The 17,622-nt window shown below is 54.8% G+C and overlaps 2 protein-coding genes across 2 annotated transcripts; one reads left to right on the forward strand and one right to left on the reverse strand.

The window, feature by feature from the left end:
* Positions 1-1,090: 1,090 nt before the first annotated feature.
* On the forward strand, positions 1,091-10,057 carry LOC128799157 (endothelial cell-selective adhesion molecule-like). The gene is made up of 7 exons (XM_053963311.1): positions 1,091-1,142; positions 6,513-6,667; positions 7,942-8,155; positions 8,232-8,387; positions 8,583-8,705; positions 8,803-8,941; positions 9,320-10,057. Exons 1-7 carry the CDS (start codon positions 1,097-1,099, stop codon positions 9,669-9,671), a joined length of 1,185 nt encoding a protein of 394 aa, XP_053819286.1. The 5' UTR covers positions 1,091-1,096; the 3' UTR covers positions 9,672-10,057.
* A 1,342-nt stretch (positions 10,058-11,399) lies between these two features.
* On the reverse strand, positions 11,400-16,483 carry NRGN (neurogranin). Its single transcript, XM_053963316.1, has 3 exons — positions 16,297-16,483; positions 13,779-13,985; positions 11,400-11,599 (listed from the first exon to the last, which is right to left on the reverse strand). The coding sequence occupies exons 1-2, from the start codon at positions 16,309-16,311 to the stop codon at positions 13,779-13,781; spliced, it is 222 nt and encodes a 73-aa protein (XP_053819291.1). The 5' UTR covers positions 16,312-16,483; the 3' UTR covers positions 11,400-11,599.
* Between the last annotated feature and the right edge of the window lie 1,139 nt (positions 16,484-17,622).

Consider the following 17,622-nt stretch of genomic DNA (forward strand, 5'->3'; position numbering starts at 1 on the left):
AACACGTACAGAGGCTTCCACACATCCTTCTCCTTCTCTGGGGGAGTTTGGGGAGGTGCCGAGCTCTTCCCTGTGGATATTCCCATCGGGGTCGTTGTTGGAGGAGTTGCTGATGTTTTGTATGTGGGGTGAGCACTGCCGGAGCCGGTTGCTTTCCCTGCAGAGGTTTCCAGAATCCCAAAGAAGTGAGGATCACTGCCCATCTGGAAGTTGGCATCGCCTTTGGATGCAGCTGAGATGGTGGAGTGAGGAAGGGGAGCAGGTCACCAATGCGTCACCAACCCACCCTCCCTGCTCCCAGCCTTCAGAGCAGAGGGAGAGCAAGGTGAGTTGCCCCAAAGAGCTGCTGCTGACTTGGAAGCATCGGGTGTAGCAGAGGGTGAGGATGCTCTCAGGGAGAGGTGGGGTCCTGGTGGGATCAAGCCAGGTCGATCCCCCAAAGCCTCCTTGCTCCCGGGATCCTGCAGTCCTGGAGGCCAGGCTGGATTTACGGGAGGGTGGCGAGGGCGAGAAGGGATTAGTTCTGCCCCCACCGCCTCCTCCTCCCCCTCCTTCAGTGTCTAATCTCTGCTGGGGCTTCGAGGTCTGACCCTGCTCTGATCGAGGACCGGGATAACCCTGGCTGAGCCAGGGAGGAACCACCCGAGGCTCCTGAAAACCAGGTAGTCAAAATTGCCCTTTTTTTGGCTATTGTTTATTTTTCAGGATCGATGCATTTATCTGAAGCGGGGTGGGGGGTGTTGGATGAGGGTGAGGGATGCAGAACAGGATGTTCCACCCTGCCGGCGTGGGAAGGATGAAAATGGGGAGGATTTGGGGTCCCTGTGCTCCCCGTGGGGGGGGGGGGGGGTGACATTTGACATTGCGATGCCACACTGAACCCACCCGTAACCCTAACACAAGTAATAATACCCATCTAACTAATTAATAACCGCGCGCTCGGGGGGGAGGGCTGGGCTGGGCCCCTGGGGGGGGCTCGGTGCCGGGGGCGGGACACCCCCGCGGGGTGTGGTGGGCTGGGGCCCGCCCCCACCTGCGCGGGCCCGCCCCCGCTGCCCCGGCCCCCCCGGCACCTGCTGCGGCGGCGGCTCCGGCCATGGGCGCGCTGCGGCGGGCGGCGCTGGCGCTGGCGGCGCTGCTGGGTGAGCCCCGGGCACCCGGGGGGCTCCGGGGGGACGGCGCGGGGGACCGAGGGAGGGCACCGAGCGGGACCCGGGGGTACCGGGAGGGCACCCGATGAGATGCGGGGGACCGGGGGATGCCGGGCAGGACGCGGGAGAGCTTTCGGGGTGCAGCCGGCAAGGTCCGGCGGTGCTGGCGGCTGCACCCGGGGAGGCGCGGGGGGATCGGGGGAACCGCTCAGGACGCGAGGTAGCGCGGCGGGGACGGGGCAGGACGCGGTGGTACCGGGGGTGCGCCCGGCGGGACTCGGGAAAAGCGGGATGAACCGGGTAGGACGAGCGAGAGCTTTTTGGGAGGGCATCGGGCAGGACCCGGAGATTCCGAGGGGTCACCGGGCAGGGTGTGGGAGCAGCTGGAGGCACCGGGCAAGACACCCGGGAGCCCGGCACCGCCAGGCAGGACCTGGGAAGCTCTAGGGTGGCACCGGGAAGGACCATGGGGTACCAGGGGCGGGGGTTACAGCACCCACCTCTCTCTGTGCCCCCAGTCCCCTACCCCAGCAGGCAGGTTGGCGGGGGAAGGGGGGGAGAAAGAGATTCACCCCCCACCCCCTTTAGGAGTGCTCGGAGTGGAGAAAATCTGAGTCTTGCCAGGAAAAGCCATTTGTAACTTGGAGCTGCCAAGCAGTCACTTCCAGCACCCCCAAACCCGATGTACCCCCATATGGGGACACACCAGGGACTCCGAAGTGAGGGTGCACAGTTCACCTCCCTGTGTGGCACTGGGCAGGAAAAAATCCACTTGTTTTCCCTTGTTTACTGGTGCTGCACAGCCATCCCAGCTGCTTTTGAGGTTAAGGATCTCAATGCTTCTCTGTCCATGGGTTTTTCCCTTCTTCCACCCCTAATTTCCCACCTTACTTGAATTTTTTTGGAACTGCCACAATTGCTCCAAAAGGAAACATCCTTTGGCGTTCCCAGCGAAGGAGAGGCCTTTGGGGAAAGGAAACGGCCCCAAAAACAATGGCAGCAGCATTTCCTTCCATCAGAACACTGGGTGGGGGTCCTGGAGACGCCATTTGTTCCTCCTTGAAGGTTTTCTTCCTTGATAAAAGTTAATTAAAACATGTTTGTATGAGGCATGGGGGTCACTCAGCCCTCAAATCCCACCAGGGCGCTCCTTTGTCGCATCCCGATGGTGTTTTTTGCATGGAATCATGATAGATTCCCACAAAAAAAATCAGCTTGAGCCCTGGGATGTGACAAAAGCCCAAAAGCTTGAGCCCTGGGATGTGACATCACAGGCACTGACAGCTCAAAAATGCAGCAAAAAGACCCTTTTGAACCCCAAATATGTGGTTTTTTTCCTTTAGTTTTGCTTTCAAGCAATCCTTCCTCATCCCGTGGGATCCTCATGGGATTGTGATGAGGAAAAGCAAAATGAGGGATATTTGCCATCCTTGTTTTCTTCCCAGTCCCTATCCTGTCCCATCCCCAATCCCAACCCCAATCCCTTCCTCAATCCCATCCCAATCTCATCCCCTGCCCATCCCATCCCATCTCCGCCTCTCCCTCCCACACCAGGGGTGAAGCTCGTTTCCATCTATAGCAAAGTCACATATGATTCTTGCATTATTTAATTTTTTTTCCCCAAATTTGGTCTCTCTGGAGGATAGGGCACTTTCTGCCCCCCCCGCCCCCGGGGTCGTGAGAAATGCCGCTGTGGATTTTCCCAACGGACACTGCTCCGCAGCCCGGCATCTCCTATCTGCCCGTTTATAAATAGTCAAAGTTAAGGGAAGAAAAGGAAAAAATTCCCCAAAAATAATTTTAAAAAAGGGAAGGCGACTGCCTGCGTTGCAGTGCTGAGATGCTCCTTGACCTTTTTCCAAGCTTTTTCAAGGGTCCCTTTTCCGGCCAGATTCCCGCTGTGTATTTTAAATCCCAAGCTTGGTCTTTTGGGATTTAATTTGGGTCTGGGTTTCACATGACTCCAGCGCCTTAATCCTATCAGCCGGGGTCATCAAACCCCAACTGCCTCCGGGATTTAATTCCCCATACATTAATGGTTTAGAGACTCGGGGAGGGGGCTGGAGGGGGCCTTTGCTTTTTTGGGGGTTCAGGGTGTGCCAGAGCCAGGACACAGCTTTTTTTGGAGGGTGAAAGGATGCAATTTTAGATGAGGATAGGGTGATTGATATCAGCTCAGGGATTAATGTTAAGATTGCAGGGATTTAAAGGTGATTTTTTTTTTTTTTTCCATAGGGAATAAATTCAAAGGGAAATTTAAAGCCATTTTAAAATTTTTTGTCACGGGAAAATTTAAAGTATTTTAGAATGCTTTTGTAAGGTATTTATTCCATAGGGGGGAAAATTATAGCTATTTTTAAAGGTAAATTTAAGTCTATTCTGTTTTTCCATATTCAAAATAATCCCAGCAGATGGGCTGGGGCGGGGGGAAAACACCCGGGCAGGTGTTTAGCTCAGGGCAGCTGGATAAAAATCCAGGTTTTGAGCCCAAAGAGCAGGCGGGAGGGGCTGAGGGCCCCAGGCCCCTCTGGATGTGTATGAGCACCACGAGCAGCTTAATTTTTTCGATCTGGTTAAAGCATTAGAGGATTTGGAGCGTCGAGGTGGCCAAAGCCAGAGCTGTGCCAGGGGGTTCGGTCCCGTGCCTGCAGCTCCAAACCCAGCCCCACCGGCCTTTTTTGGGTCACATCTGTCTGAGATGAGGAATTGGGGTGAATTCTGCAAGAAGAAGGCGATTCTGGGGAGCGAGCAGCCTTCAGATCTGGATCCATCTCCCTCTCCCCGATACACTGGAGGGGAGATGATGGAGCTGGGATCTCCCGTTGCCGCAGGCGTTTTAAGGATGACAGAGCAAAGCTGCAGCCCCAGAGCACAATTAACATAATTAACGTGCTCATCATTAGGTTTCAGGGTTAACACACCCCAGTTTGCAGCGCCTGGAGCAGCTTTGAGGCACACGGGGCTGTTTTAATGCCTTGGGGTGTGATGGGAATCCTCTGGCTGGTGCCAGAACATCTTTTCCCTCTCTGGAGCCTGGCTTTCCCCAGGAATCCCCAGCAGCCTTTGGCCCAGCACCTTTTTGTGCCCAAAAAAATTATGCTGATGGAGGAGGCAGGATGAAAAACCTGAATTTTCCCAGCTGTTGGGAATGCACAGGGGTGTAGAAGCTGTGGAGTCATTTATCGATGCCATCGGAATCATTAATGAACTATATTATTAATAATATTTTATTATTATAATCGTTATCATCATTATACTTATTATCACTCTTTTATTACTATTATCATTATAATCACTGTTTTATTTGTTATTATAACTATTATAACTGTTACAATTATTTTTATTAAGTTACAATTATAATTCTTCAACAAGGTCTATTACCTGTTATCTCTAATATTTCTAATATAAGTTACAATACAATTATTGAATAGAATTTATTTTCTTCAAGATTATCCCAATTTAACACACTTTTATAATGATGGAGGATCTGGGCTGAAAACACCTGGATTTTCCCAGTTTTTGGGAATGTAGGGAGGTTTAGGGGCTGTGCCATCTGCATAACTAATGAATATTATTATTATTATTGTTGTTATTATTATTATTATTTCTATTTTTATTATTATCAGTATTATAATTATTATGACTGTAATCATTCTTCTATTGGAATAATTGTTATAATTATTATAATCACGATTTCCATTATTATTATCATTATTAATATCACTTTTATCACTATTATTCCCACTTTTATAATTATTGTTCTCACTTTGATCATTACTCTCATTATTCTGAGCACTATTATCACTCTCACATCCCCACTATTATCCCTATTCTTACAAATATATACCTATATTTATAACTATTATAAATTATATGTTCTCAATTATCTATTTTGTTCTGGAAATTCCAATTTAATGAGTCGTCATCCCATATTTCTTTCCACTTTCTCTAAATTTAATACAATTATCTGTATAATTACATATAAATACACTATAATTGCCATTATTTTTCCATACTCTCTATTGGATGTGATACCACAGCTGTGTATAATTAATAAATAATATTATCAATGATTTGGGACCTGCAGGCGCCTCCAGCATCTCCCCCCGGCAAACCCTCCAGGATTTAAAGGTTTATGTTCTTAGCCCGGGTGAGCTATTTTTACGCATCCTCACCAGACTGGGCCTTATTTCTCCCAGTTTTTCACCAGAGAAAGGAAATGTAATTATTTTTTTTTTAATTCCTGAGAAGACTTATCAGCCGGAGCAGAGTTTCCTGCCTGGAGCTGGAAGGCTCCATCCGGAAATGGCACCAATGCCTTGCCAGGAGGGGGAATGAACGGATGAGGGAGGAGGCTAAAAATACCCCCCAGTGCCTTGTTTTCCTCTTCCCACCCTGAAAAAATCCAATTAAAACCTCTGAGCTCTTAGGGAAAAGTGCGAGGTTATTGAAAGCTCCTGAAATCCTTCAAACCCAGGGGTTTTTCCCTGCAAAGTGAGGATTTGGGATGACGGGGTAGCATCATCCTTTCCCCCCTGCATCCCGATGTGAGGCATCCCTGGGGCGCTGGCAGGAGCAGGGCCAGCCGGGGTCACGGATCGATGGGTGGATGCAGGGATGGAGCTGCTGGGATGCAGGGCCTCGGTGATGTTCCCCTGGGAAAAACAGCCCCAGCACAAACCCAGCCTTGCCTGAGCCAATTAATTTTCTGGCTGAGCCTTATGGGCAAAGCTGGGGAATGATCTTCCCCCAGGAGCTGAGCATCCCTCTCCGGTCCGTGGTACCACTCTTGCCCCATCGCCTCCTCCCAGTGGGACTTGGGGGGGATGCTGGGATGCAGGGGACATGGGATGGGATATTTGGGGTCAAATGAGATGGGGCACCAGAGGAAGCCACTCATGGATAATCCCAATTTAGTGCTGGCAGCAAAAATGGGGGATACTGGGATGCTGGGAAAGGCTTGTGGGGTGCATATGGGGGGAGCCCTACAAATAAATCCCATGGGATCTTGGGAGGCTGTGTGTACCCCAATACTGAGCTAAGGGGGGTGTCTGCCTGCTGGAGTTGGCTGTCTCCTGGGAAGGGTGACTTGGGCCTTAGGAATTCCCAAGCTGAGTGTGGGGTGGAAGCTGGGAGGGGAGGGAGCAGCTATGTCCTGCATCCTCCGGAGCAGGCGGAAAGCCCTTCCTGTGGCAGGGAAGGAGGCAAAATGTTCTCTTGGCTCAGCTTCCTGGTGATAACCTGGGATTGTTGTTTTTGTCTTGGGAATGGGGTTTTTTCCCACAGTCAGTGAGGTTTTGTGGAGAGTAGTAGCACCTGGGGTTGAGTCATTTCCTGGTTTCTTCCCTCTCCCACGGGCAGGTGTCTCCTTGGCTGTGCTGGAGGTGCACGTGGGGACGAGCCTGGTGCTGTCCGTGGAGGGGCAGCAGGCGGTGCTGCCTGCCTGGTACACCAGCCACTCCCAGAACGAGCCCTACATCACCTGGATGCTGAACAAGAATCCTGGTCCCTTCCAGGTGAGCAGAGGGCAGGGGCTGCAGGACTGGAGATGGAGGGGCCAAGCTGGGAGGTGACCATGGAGGGGGTGGTGCCCATGGTGGGGGGAAGATTATGGTGCCCACCATGAGGTAGTGGCCACAGTGCCTGTGGTGGAAGGGTGCCCATGATGATGAGGTGGCCATGATGGAGGGAAGCTCATGGTGCCCACCATGTGATGCTCATGATGGGATGACGCTCATGGTGCCCATGCAGGGAAGATGCCCACAATGGGTAAGTGCCCATGATGGGGGGGAGTTCATGGTGGCCCGCAATGCGTGTCGATGGTAAGGATGTGGTGCCCATGATGGGGAGATGCCCACAAAGGGGAGATGCTCATGGTGGGGACGTGCCCATGGGGAGATGCGTGTGGTTCCCACAGTGGGGGCAGGCTTGTGGTGCCCACGGTGGACAGTTGGCCCATGATGGGGTGAAGATCATGCCGCCCACCATGGGCAGGTGACCACCATGGGGGATATGATCATGGTGCCCATGATGAGGACATACCCGTGGTGCCATCCCCATACCCATGGGGAGCTGCTTGTAGTGCCCGTGATGGGGTGGTGTCCACCATGGGGAATCTCATGGTGCCCACCATGGGGAGGTGTCCTTGATGGGGGTGCTCATGGCGATGTGTAGATGCCCATGATGAGGTCATGTCCACAGTGCCTGCAGCAGGAAGGTGCTTGTGGTGCCCACGGAGGGCAAAGACACAAGATGGGGAGAGAGCCGAGATGGGGAGACCCAAGATGGGGAAGTGTTTGTGGTGTCCACGGTGGGAAATGCTTACAGTGGGGAAATGAGTGTGGTCCTCATGGTCAGGAGGTGCCTACAGTGGGGAGATGCTCATTGTGCCCATGAGGGGAGATGCCCACACTGGGGTCACGCCCAGCGTGCCTGCAATAGGAAGGTGCTTGTTGTGCTCACGATGGGGAGATACCCACGGTGAGGAGATGTCCTTGGAAAATGCCCATGGTGCCTACAATGGGAAAATGTCCACAATGGGGGCACCACTTGTGCTGCTGCTGATGGGGAGATGCTCATGATGGGACAGTTGCTCATAGTGCCCATGACAGGGGTATTTGTGGCTGTGGTGGGGAGCTGCCTGCAGTTCCCATGTCCAGGATGCTTAGGGGTGGTAAGGCAGGAGGGGGCTTACGCAGCAACCACTGCTCTACAAAATTTGAGATTTGGGGGGTTTTTCTCTCCAGCAGCACGATCTGGAAGCAAAAGCATGTGTTTTTTCCCTGTGCAGATCCTGTCATACATAGGCGGGGTGGTGAAGGTGGAAGAGACAGATCTGAAGTCCCGCGTGGGGTTCCTGCACCCCATCTTCACCCACAACATCTCGGTGTTCATCAATGCCACCCGGGAGCAAGACTCGGGTCAGTACATGTGCACCGTCAACGTGGTGGATGACTCCATCAAGTTGCACAAGAACATCGGCCTCATCAACCTCACCGTCCTGGGTAAGGCTCCACCAGTCACCCCGGCTCCCTTGGGCCTCCCCATGGTGCCCCTCAGCACTCACATCTGTGCCCACAGTGCCACCGGCCGCCCCCACCTGCCAACTGCACGGCACCGCCGTCGTGGGGGCCAACGTGACCTTGAGCTGCTCCTCCAAGAAGGGGAAACCCTCGCCCATGTACCAGTGGCAGCGCCAGCCGCCCACCCTGCAGGTCTTCTTTCCCCCTGCCCAGGGTAAGGTGGCACTGGTGTGGGGCTGGGGAGTGGGGTGGGTGGTAGGGCTGGAATATCCTGGGAAGGTTCAGCTGAGGGATTCTTTGGCTTCATCCCCTTAACCACTCCTCAACTTAACCACTCAACTCCTCCTGCATGAGGAGTTGGAGAGTGTAGGAGTGGCTGTGAGGCAGCACCCAAATTTCTCACCTGCAGACCGGGCCAAGGGCACCCTCAAGCTGACCAACCTCTCCCTGGAAATGTCGGGGGTCTACGTCTGCAGGGCTGAAAACCAAGCAGGTTCTAAGAACTGCAGCATTGTCCTGGAGGTACACTCAAGTGAGTATGTGTCCACAGGGTCAGGGAGGGGGACACAGTCCCGACGAGGTCCCTGTGGGAATAAGGCAATAAGGGAATCTCTGTCTCTCTCTGGCAGCAAGCACCAAAGCTGTGATTGCCGGCGCCGTGCTGGGCTCCCTGGGTGCCCTTGCCACCATCATCTTCTTTGCCCAGAAGCTTGTTGGCTACAGGAGGAAAAAACGTGACAGCCAGGAGGAGGGAGCCAATGAGATCAAGTGAGTCTCTCTTCCTGTGGAGGGGGTTCAAATCATCATTGGGTTTCAGGGTTAACGGGTGAGGAGGGCGTTTCCACCTCTGGCCCGTCATTTCTCAGGTTCAGAGTTAATAGTGGGGAGGAGTTCTTCATCTCTGGCCAGTCATCAGTATGCTCCAGAGGTAACAATCAGGAAGAAAGTTTCCACCTCTGGGCAGTTGTCATGGGTTTTCAGAGTTAACGAGGGCATTTTCCATCTCTGTTTTCCCCTTTCCCTTTTGTCCCTCTGTTTGGGGGTCCAGGATGTCTGCACAACCTCATTGCTCAGGGAGGGTATGCTGTGGAGGGGCATGGGAGGGTTCCCAGAGCTGATCTCTCTGACGCTCTCCCCTCCTGGCAGGGAAGACGCCGTGGCACCCAAAACCCCGTCGTGGGCAAGGAGGCCGGCTTCAGACACCATGTCCAAAACCAGCACCCTGTCCTCCATCGCCGGCACCCGGCAAGCCTACGGGGCCAGAGCCCCCTCCGACACCGCCTCCATCCTCACCACCACCGGCAGCTACCGGGGACCCCCGCCCCGGGGAGGGGGGCGGCCCCCCAGCCTCTCACCCCCCGCCGTTAACGGGACCTCCCGGCGCCGCCAGGATCCAGCCGCCGCTCCCGTGGGGCCGTTGCCCCCCTCCAGCCTGGCACGAGCAGGTGCCGTTCCAGTCATGGTGCCAGCGCAGAGCCGAGCTGGCTCCTTGGTGTGAGCACCCCCCCAACAAAACAGGGGTGCCCATAGCCAGCCCATCCCACTCCCTGTTTCCTGGGGTGGTTTTTGTCCCTTTTTGGGTTTCTTTTTCTTTTTAACAGATGCCTCGAGCAGCTGGACTCATCGTGGGGGTGTTTAATGGGTGCAGGGGCTCTCTGGGTTTGGAGGGACCGAGTCTCCCCATGAATATCACCCCCAAACCAGCCCCAGCCCTGCCTCAGGGGGGTCCCCTTCTTATTATTTTTTTTTTCTATATCTATATACCGGGTGAAATGAGGGATTTTTCATAAAAGAGCATTTTAAGTGGGGGGGGGGTGGTGACAGGGACATACACACACACACTTTTTTAGGGGTTTTCTGATTAAAAGCTGCAGCGCTGCCCAGCACCGGTGCTTTGGGTGAGTTTGTGTGGATTTCAAGGTGGGGAGGGATGTCCCACGACCTTCTGGGTGATGTCATAGGGCAGGGTGATGTCACAGTGCACCAGCTAAGGTCCTCAGGGTGAGGTGACATCATGATGCATGTGTTGTCATACCCTGTGACCATGATGTCACTCCCTGTGTCAGGAGGTGTGATGCTGCAATGAGTGTGTGACATCACAGCATCGGACTGATGCCTGCGTGATGCCATACAGGCATGTCACATGTCCGTCAGGGATGTCATGTGTGCCTGCATGATGTCACACTTACCATCACGCAGCAGCGGTGATGTGACACGTGCCTGTATGATGTCACACCCACAGTCATGCCTAGTAGTGACGTCACACACAGTGGAATGATGTCACTCCAGCCATCACACACACCTGCCTGGTGTCACACATCCAGCAGTGATGTCACACACAGTGGAATGATGTCACTCCAGCCATCACACACACCTGCCTGGTGTCACACATCCAGCAGTGATGTCACACACACCTGTATGGTGTCACACATCCAGCAGTGATGTCACACACAGTGGAATGATGTCACTCCAGCCATCACACACACTTGTATGGTGTCACACATCCAGCAGTGATGTCACACACACCTGTATGATGTCACACATCCAGCAGTGATGTCACACACACCTGCCTGGTGTCACACATCCAGCAGTGATGTCACACACACCTGTATGATGTCACACATCCAGCAGTGATGTCACACACACCTGTATGATGTCACACATCCAGCAGTTATGTCACACACACCTGTATGATGTCACACATCCAGCAGTGATGTCACACACACCTGCCTGGTGTCACACATCCAGCAGTGATGTCACACACACCTGCCTGGTGTCACACATCCAGCAGTGATGTCACACACACCTGCCTGGTGTCACACATCCAGCAGTGATGTCACACACACCTGCCTGGTGTCACACATCCAGCAGTGATGTCACACACACCTGTATGGCGTCACACATCCAGCAGTGATGTCATACACACCTGCATGGTGTCACAGCAGCTGTCACTTGTCCAGTAGTGACATCACCATCCATCTCATGCCAGCACCTCACAAGTCATGTCCCACCCATGAGTGATGTCACACCACACCCGGAGCACCAGTGTGATGTCACGCCAGCTGTCACACACGTGGCAGTGATGTCACAGGTGCCAGTACGATGCCGCACGTACACATGGGAGATCCCTGCTGGGCACCACCTGGCCCACACCCCTCCCACCCCTGCCCGCTGTGACCTCACCGCTCTGCCGGTGACATCAAAAGGCACCGAGGACAGGCCGGGGCTCTGGCAGGGGCGTTTATTGGGCCGGGGGGTGTCTGGGGTCGGGGCGGGCAGCCAGGGACAGGGGCAGGGCCTGGCTGTGGGGGGACCCCGGGGGATGCATGCGGGGGGCAGGGGGTGAAGCAGGGGCTCCTGGGCCTCGGCGGGCGGCGGTGGGAGGGAGTTGGTGGCGAGGGGTTTCCGATGAGCAGCTGGTGGCCCCTGCAAGCAAGGAGAGAGCGAGTGGTCAGCCTGGGCTGGCCCTGCCTGTACCCTGCACCCTGAGCCTTGCCTGTACCCTGTGCCCTGCCTGCACCCTTAGTGCTCTTTGCACCCTGTGCCTGCCTGCACCCTGCACCCTGCACCCTGCCTGCACTCTGCACCCTGTGTCTGCCTGCACCCTGCACCCTGCCTGTACCCCGAACCCAGAGCCTTATTTGTACCCTGTGCCCTTTCTGCACCTTTAGTGCTCTCTGCACCCTGTGCCTGCCTGCACCCTGCACCCTGCCTGCACCCTGCCTGCACCCTGCACCCTGTGCCTGCCTGCACCCTGCACCCTGCCTGTACCCCGAACCCAGAGCCTTATTTGTACCCTGTGCCCTTTCTGCACCTTTAATGCTCTCTGCACCCTGTGCCTGCCTGCACCCCGAACCCTGCACCCTGCCTGCACCCTGCACCCTGCCTGTACCCCAAACCCTGAGCCTTATTTGTACCCCGTGCCCTTTCTGCACCTTTAGTGCTCTCTGCACCCTTCACCCTGCCTGTACCTGTGCCCTGCCCGCACCCTGCCTGCACCCTGCTCACGTGCTGCTCCTGCAGCCTGCACCCTCTCCATGCCCTCCCCCTGCCCACACCCTGCCCGTGCTCCACTTGCAGCCCGCCCACACCCTGCCTGCACCCTTGCCCTGCCTCCACTGCTGCCCACTCTGCCCTCACCCAGCCCAGGAACCTGGGGGGACCTCTGCCTGCACCCCCCTAGGCAGAGCACGGTGGCGGAAGGAGAGGAACCTGGCTCCCCTGCTGCCAACCTGCTCAGCCCCCCTAACAAGGCATCCCAAAGGAACCTCTGGGCCCTAAGAAGCTGCACTGCACCTGCACTTGGCAGTTGCCTCCCCACTGCAGTCCTGTGACATCCTCACTGCAGCCCCAGTGCAGCCCCAGTGCATGCTTGCTCAATCCTCACTGCAGCCCCATTGAATCCCCACTGCATCTTCAATTCGTTCCCAACTGCATCCTCACTGAATCTCTGTTTCTTCCCCACTGCATCCCCAGTTCATCCCCACACATCCTTACTGCATCCCCTTTGCAGCTCCACTGTGTTTCCACATTGTGCCTACTGGATCTTCACAAAATCCCCACGGCATCCTCAGTTCATTCTCATCCCAGCCTCACTCAATTCCCTCTCCATCCTCAGTGCATGCTCACTGCATTTTCACTGAATCTCCAGTGCATTCTCACTGCATCCCCATTGCTTCCCCACCACGTCTCAGTTCTGTTCCCACTGTACCCTCTGTTCATACCCACTGTGTCCCAGCTGAGCTCCAGTTCCATCCCCACTGCATCCTCAGTTCCTTCCCACTGCAGCCTTGTTCAATCTTCACTGCATCCTCACTGCATCCTTCTCTTCCTCCCCGCTGCATTCCCGCTGCATCTTCACTTCCTCCCCACTCTATCTGCGCTAAATCCCCACCGCATTCCTACTCCATCCTCACTGCATCCCAGCTCCATCCCAGCTGCACCCCAGTCTCATCCCAGCCGCATCTCCACCAGCCCCGCCACACTCACGTGGCCGAGCCGGCAGCACGCCCTCCGCGCCGCTAACCCCGGACCAGCCCCGCCGGTATCCGGGGCCATCCCGCGCTCACGGCACCGGCACCGGCACGGCGCAGGGCACGGCGCAGGGCACGGCGCAGCCACCACCCGGGCTCCAATGCCACGCGGCCTCGGCACCGTGGGCGCTTTTTAAATTTACCTTTTCCTGCCAGGAGACTGTGACACAGGCTTTTAAAAATAGCATGTGCTGAGGCGAGGCGCTCGGGGTGGTGTTGCTAAGGGAGAGATTCAATCCAAATCTAGGGCTGCGCCTTCCCATCCTACTTCCCATCCTTCCCAACTACTACGGCGTGCACCCAAATTTAGGGCAAGGCAGGGGCTGTGTTTCCATCTCCTGGGAGGAAAAACCCCTTCTCCACCCTGAACCAGTGCGGGGAAGGTTGCTCCATCCCAAATCTGCGCAGGGAAGAACGCTCCATCCCATATCTGCGCAGAGCAGAATGCTCCATCCCAAATCTCTGCAGGGAAGGATGCTCCATCCCAAATCAACAGAGCAAAGGACACTCAGAGGAGCTTCCTTGTAGAAATGACCCAGTTTTGGGGGGAAGAAGCGGGATTTGGGGTGTACCTAGTCGCCGTTGCGGAGGTCGCCGCCGCGGGTGCTGTTGGCGCACTCGGCGTCCTTGGTTTTCCGATCGATCTCACCCCCTTTGATCTTCTTGCGGGTCATATGGCCACGGAAACTAGCCTGGATCTTGGCAGCTGCCGCGTTGGCATCAGGATCGTCCAAAGGGATGTCCAGGATGTCCTCGTCCAGCTTTGTGCAGGCTCCCTCCTGATGGTGGCAATGGCAGGGTTACAGCTGGTGGGACCTCAAACAGCGCAGCCCCCTCCCCAATTGAATCCATTCAAGAAGGTCTTAAATGAGCCCCTGTTCTAAAAATTAGGTTTACTTATTAAAAAATAGGCTCCTTTGCTAAAAATGAGGGGTTTTGCTAAAAATGAGGGTCCCTTGCAGGTTCTCGGGGAAATGGCAACCAAAGCTGCAGGCGGGGGAAGATGCTTCACCTCCCACTCATCCCTAAATCCCACCCTGGACCACACAGCTGCAGGAAGCCAGACTCCAGCCAGGGTTATGATGCAGTGAGAAGAGAATTCATGGGAGCAGAAGATGGGTTCTGGCGGGTATTTTTGGCAGGGGGCTGATGGCCACCCTGCACAAAATGAGCTGGTCATGCCTCAGTTTCCCCTTTCCTCATAGCCTGTTGCATCCTCCCGCATCCCTCTTCAGGGCTTTGGTTGAAAACACCAGGAAATTTGGGAAAGCAGTGACACCAGAAGAGAGGAAAAGCCCTGCCAAGGACAAATCACTGTAACCCATTGCCCTCCTGCCACATCCCACCAGAGCAGTTGGACTCAGCACCAAGTTCAACAGGAAAAAAAGAAAAACATGGGAAAATGAAATGAGGTGGAAATGAGCTGGCATTGGATGATCCAGTGGGGGTGAAGCCTTTGTGTTGCCCCACGAGCACTTGAAAGGACTTAAAGGAGTTTTGGGGGGCTTATTTGGAAGCTGTAGATTCCAGGGGGAGGAAGATCACCCCGTTGGAGACTGCCATGGCTCCACAAAGTTGCTCGTGTTGTTTTACCATTGTGAAAGGTGAGGAGAGGTCCAAGGTGGAAATGATATGTCCAGGGTGGAAATGTTATAGCCAGGGCTAGAAATCCTATAGCCAGGGGAGAAATCCTATAGCCAGGGGAAGGAAATCCTATATCTAGGAAAGAAAGCCTATAGTCAGGAAAGATATCCTATATATGCAGAGGTGGAGGAGAACAACCTATATCCAGGGGAGAAATCCTATATACAGGTGAGAGAAACCTATATCCAGGGGAGAAATATTATATCTGGAGAAGGGAATCGTATAGTCAAGGGAGAAAATCTATACATGGAGGGGCATATCCTATATCCAGGAGAGAAATCCTATATCCAAGAGAGAAATCCTATATTAGGAGAGAGGAAATCCTATATCCAGGGGAGAAATACCATATACAGGTGGAGGAAATCTATATATGCAGGGGTATTTCCTATATCCAGGGGAGAAATCCTATATTCAGGGAAGAAATCATACATACAGGTGGCAGAAACCTGTATCCAAGTTGAGAAATCTTGTCTATAACTACGAAAAACCTATTCAAGAGAAAAAATCCTATATCCGGGGGAGATATCCTATATTCAAGGAAGAAAACCCATAAACAGGGGGCCATATCCTATATCCTATATTCACAAGAAAAACCTCATATCCAGTGGAAAAACACCATATCCATGGGGTGAAAACCTCTATGCAGCTGATGAAAACTTGTATCTAGGGGAGAAATCCAATATTCAGAAGGAGAAATCCTACATATGAGGGAAAAAGTCCTATACATAAGGGAGAAATCCTATATCCAGGCAGGATAAATCCTATATCCAGGGTGGGCTTTGCCTCTCTGGAGGTGCCCAGGAGGAGAGATGGGGGCTTTTCCCTGTGCTGCTGTCTTAGCAGGCGGGGGGAAAACAGGGGGGGAAAGTGGGAAAAGGGGGGGGGGGGGGGAAAAAAGGAAAAGGGCAGGAAAAGGGGGAAAGGGGCAGGAAAAGTCAGGGGATCAGGGAGAAAGAGGAAAACGATGTGGTTTTCTCCCCAAGCCGGCTGGTGGCCAGGAGGGAGGAGAGCTCACCCTCGGGTGAGGAGAGAGGGGTGCAACCCCAATTAAGCCCTTTATCCATACAGAGCCCCCGATCCCACCTGTAGAGCAATTGTGGGGCGGGGGGAAGAAAAAGCTAAATAAAAGCTGGATTCGAGGACGGGGGGGTTTCCTCAGTGGGCTGTGGGGTGCAGGATGCTGGCCGTGCTGTAGCTCCGGTGGGATGGATTCCGAACTGGTGTGAGGCAGGAGTGGGGATTTGGGGAGGGCTGGGGGGAAGAAGGGGCTGGGGGGGCTGCAGCAGCGCTGGGGGTCGCGGAGTTGGATGACTCTTGGCGGGTGCAGCACCCATCGCACCCCCCGCCCCCACCACCCCAAACCCCCCGGCCGCCCCCAGCCCAGAGCAGTGCTAACGGACCAAAGTTAGGAGCGGGTGCAGGGGGGACCGGGGGAAGGGGACCTACATTGCAGCAGTCCATGGCGGAGGGCGGGTGGGCGGCCAGCGGCGGGCGAGGGGCTCCGGCAGGATCTCGCTTCCCCGGCAGCTCTCCCGGCGCAGGTGGCAAGTTGAGCGGAGCCGCTTGCCTACGTAATGCGCTCTCCTCCGGGCGAGCCTATCAGCCCGACACCCCTGCCAGGCTTTTGGGGGGGAAGGAGGGGTGCCTTATTTTTTTTCCTCCCTTTCTCCTCTTTTTTTTTTTTTTTTAATTTTTTTTTTCTATTTTCCCTCCTCCAATTTTATTTTGCAGCCTCCAACTCCCTCCTAACACTTAAAGGAGCCAGCAGCTCGCCTTGGAGTTTCGTGGAACACAACATCACATGCAGAGGATGCGAGCCAAGATGTGATGAGCCTTGCCTTTGGCGTGGAGGGTTTTTTGGGGGACAAAACTATAGCAAATGGGGGAAATGGGTTCATTTTTTGGGGAGTACATGACCCACAGTGATGCTGGAGGCAGGTTTTGCCCCCCGGGTTGGTTTGCACAGGGTGAAAAAGCCTTCCTGACCTACTTAGGACTTGGTCCTGAAGGAGGGTGAGGATGAGGATGGCACGGATGAAGATGGTGAGGAAGGGTGGGCATGGTGGGACACAGCATCCCACCGAGCACCCGCAGAACCCCAGGGGTGATGTGCCCAGCTGCAGGCTCCAAGCAGAGGAGTGGGCTCCACTTCTGGGGTCTGGGGGTCCCTTTCCCGCTCACAGGAGCATCTGACCCCCCCACATTTGGGGTGTTCTCCAACCAGACCTGCAGTCCCAGCCATTTTCACAGCCCTCGGTGCTCCCTGCAGACCCAGCTGCCACCCGAGACCACGTCGAGGGGCTGGGACTGGCAGGGTGAGCTGGGGTACCCCGGGAAACAGGAGGCACCCCCAGGGCAATGCGGGGGGCTGCAGCCCACAGCCCCCCCATCGCCTGCCTCGCTCGCCTCTAATCCGGGTTTGGGAGTTGCTAAGCAACTGCATAAGTCGCCCGCGGGCTCCGCGCCGATGCTGCTCCAGCCAGCCCCCAAAACACAGCCTGGCCCCCCCAAGGCGGGCACCAGCACCCCCGAGCCACCCGCACAGTCGGGCCCCGCTGGCGCTCCCTGGCCAAGTTTGCTCACAGGGATCATCCTGCTTGGGGGCCTGGTGGCACTGACCTTCATCTTTGCCACCATCATCATCATCATCATCATCTCTGTTAGCATCCCTGTCCCACTGACATCATTGTTTCTGCTACTGGAACAGGTGCTGGAACAGGCACTGCCACCAGCCTTGTCCCCATCCCATACCTCACCCCCATCACCTCCACC

This window comes from Vidua chalybeata, chromosome 23 (genome assembly GCF_026979565.1).
Source record: "Vidua chalybeata isolate OUT-0048 chromosome 23, bVidCha1 merged haplotype, whole genome shotgun sequence".
Taxonomy (NCBI): domain Eukaryota; kingdom Metazoa; phylum Chordata; class Aves; order Passeriformes; family Viduidae; genus Vidua; species Vidua chalybeata.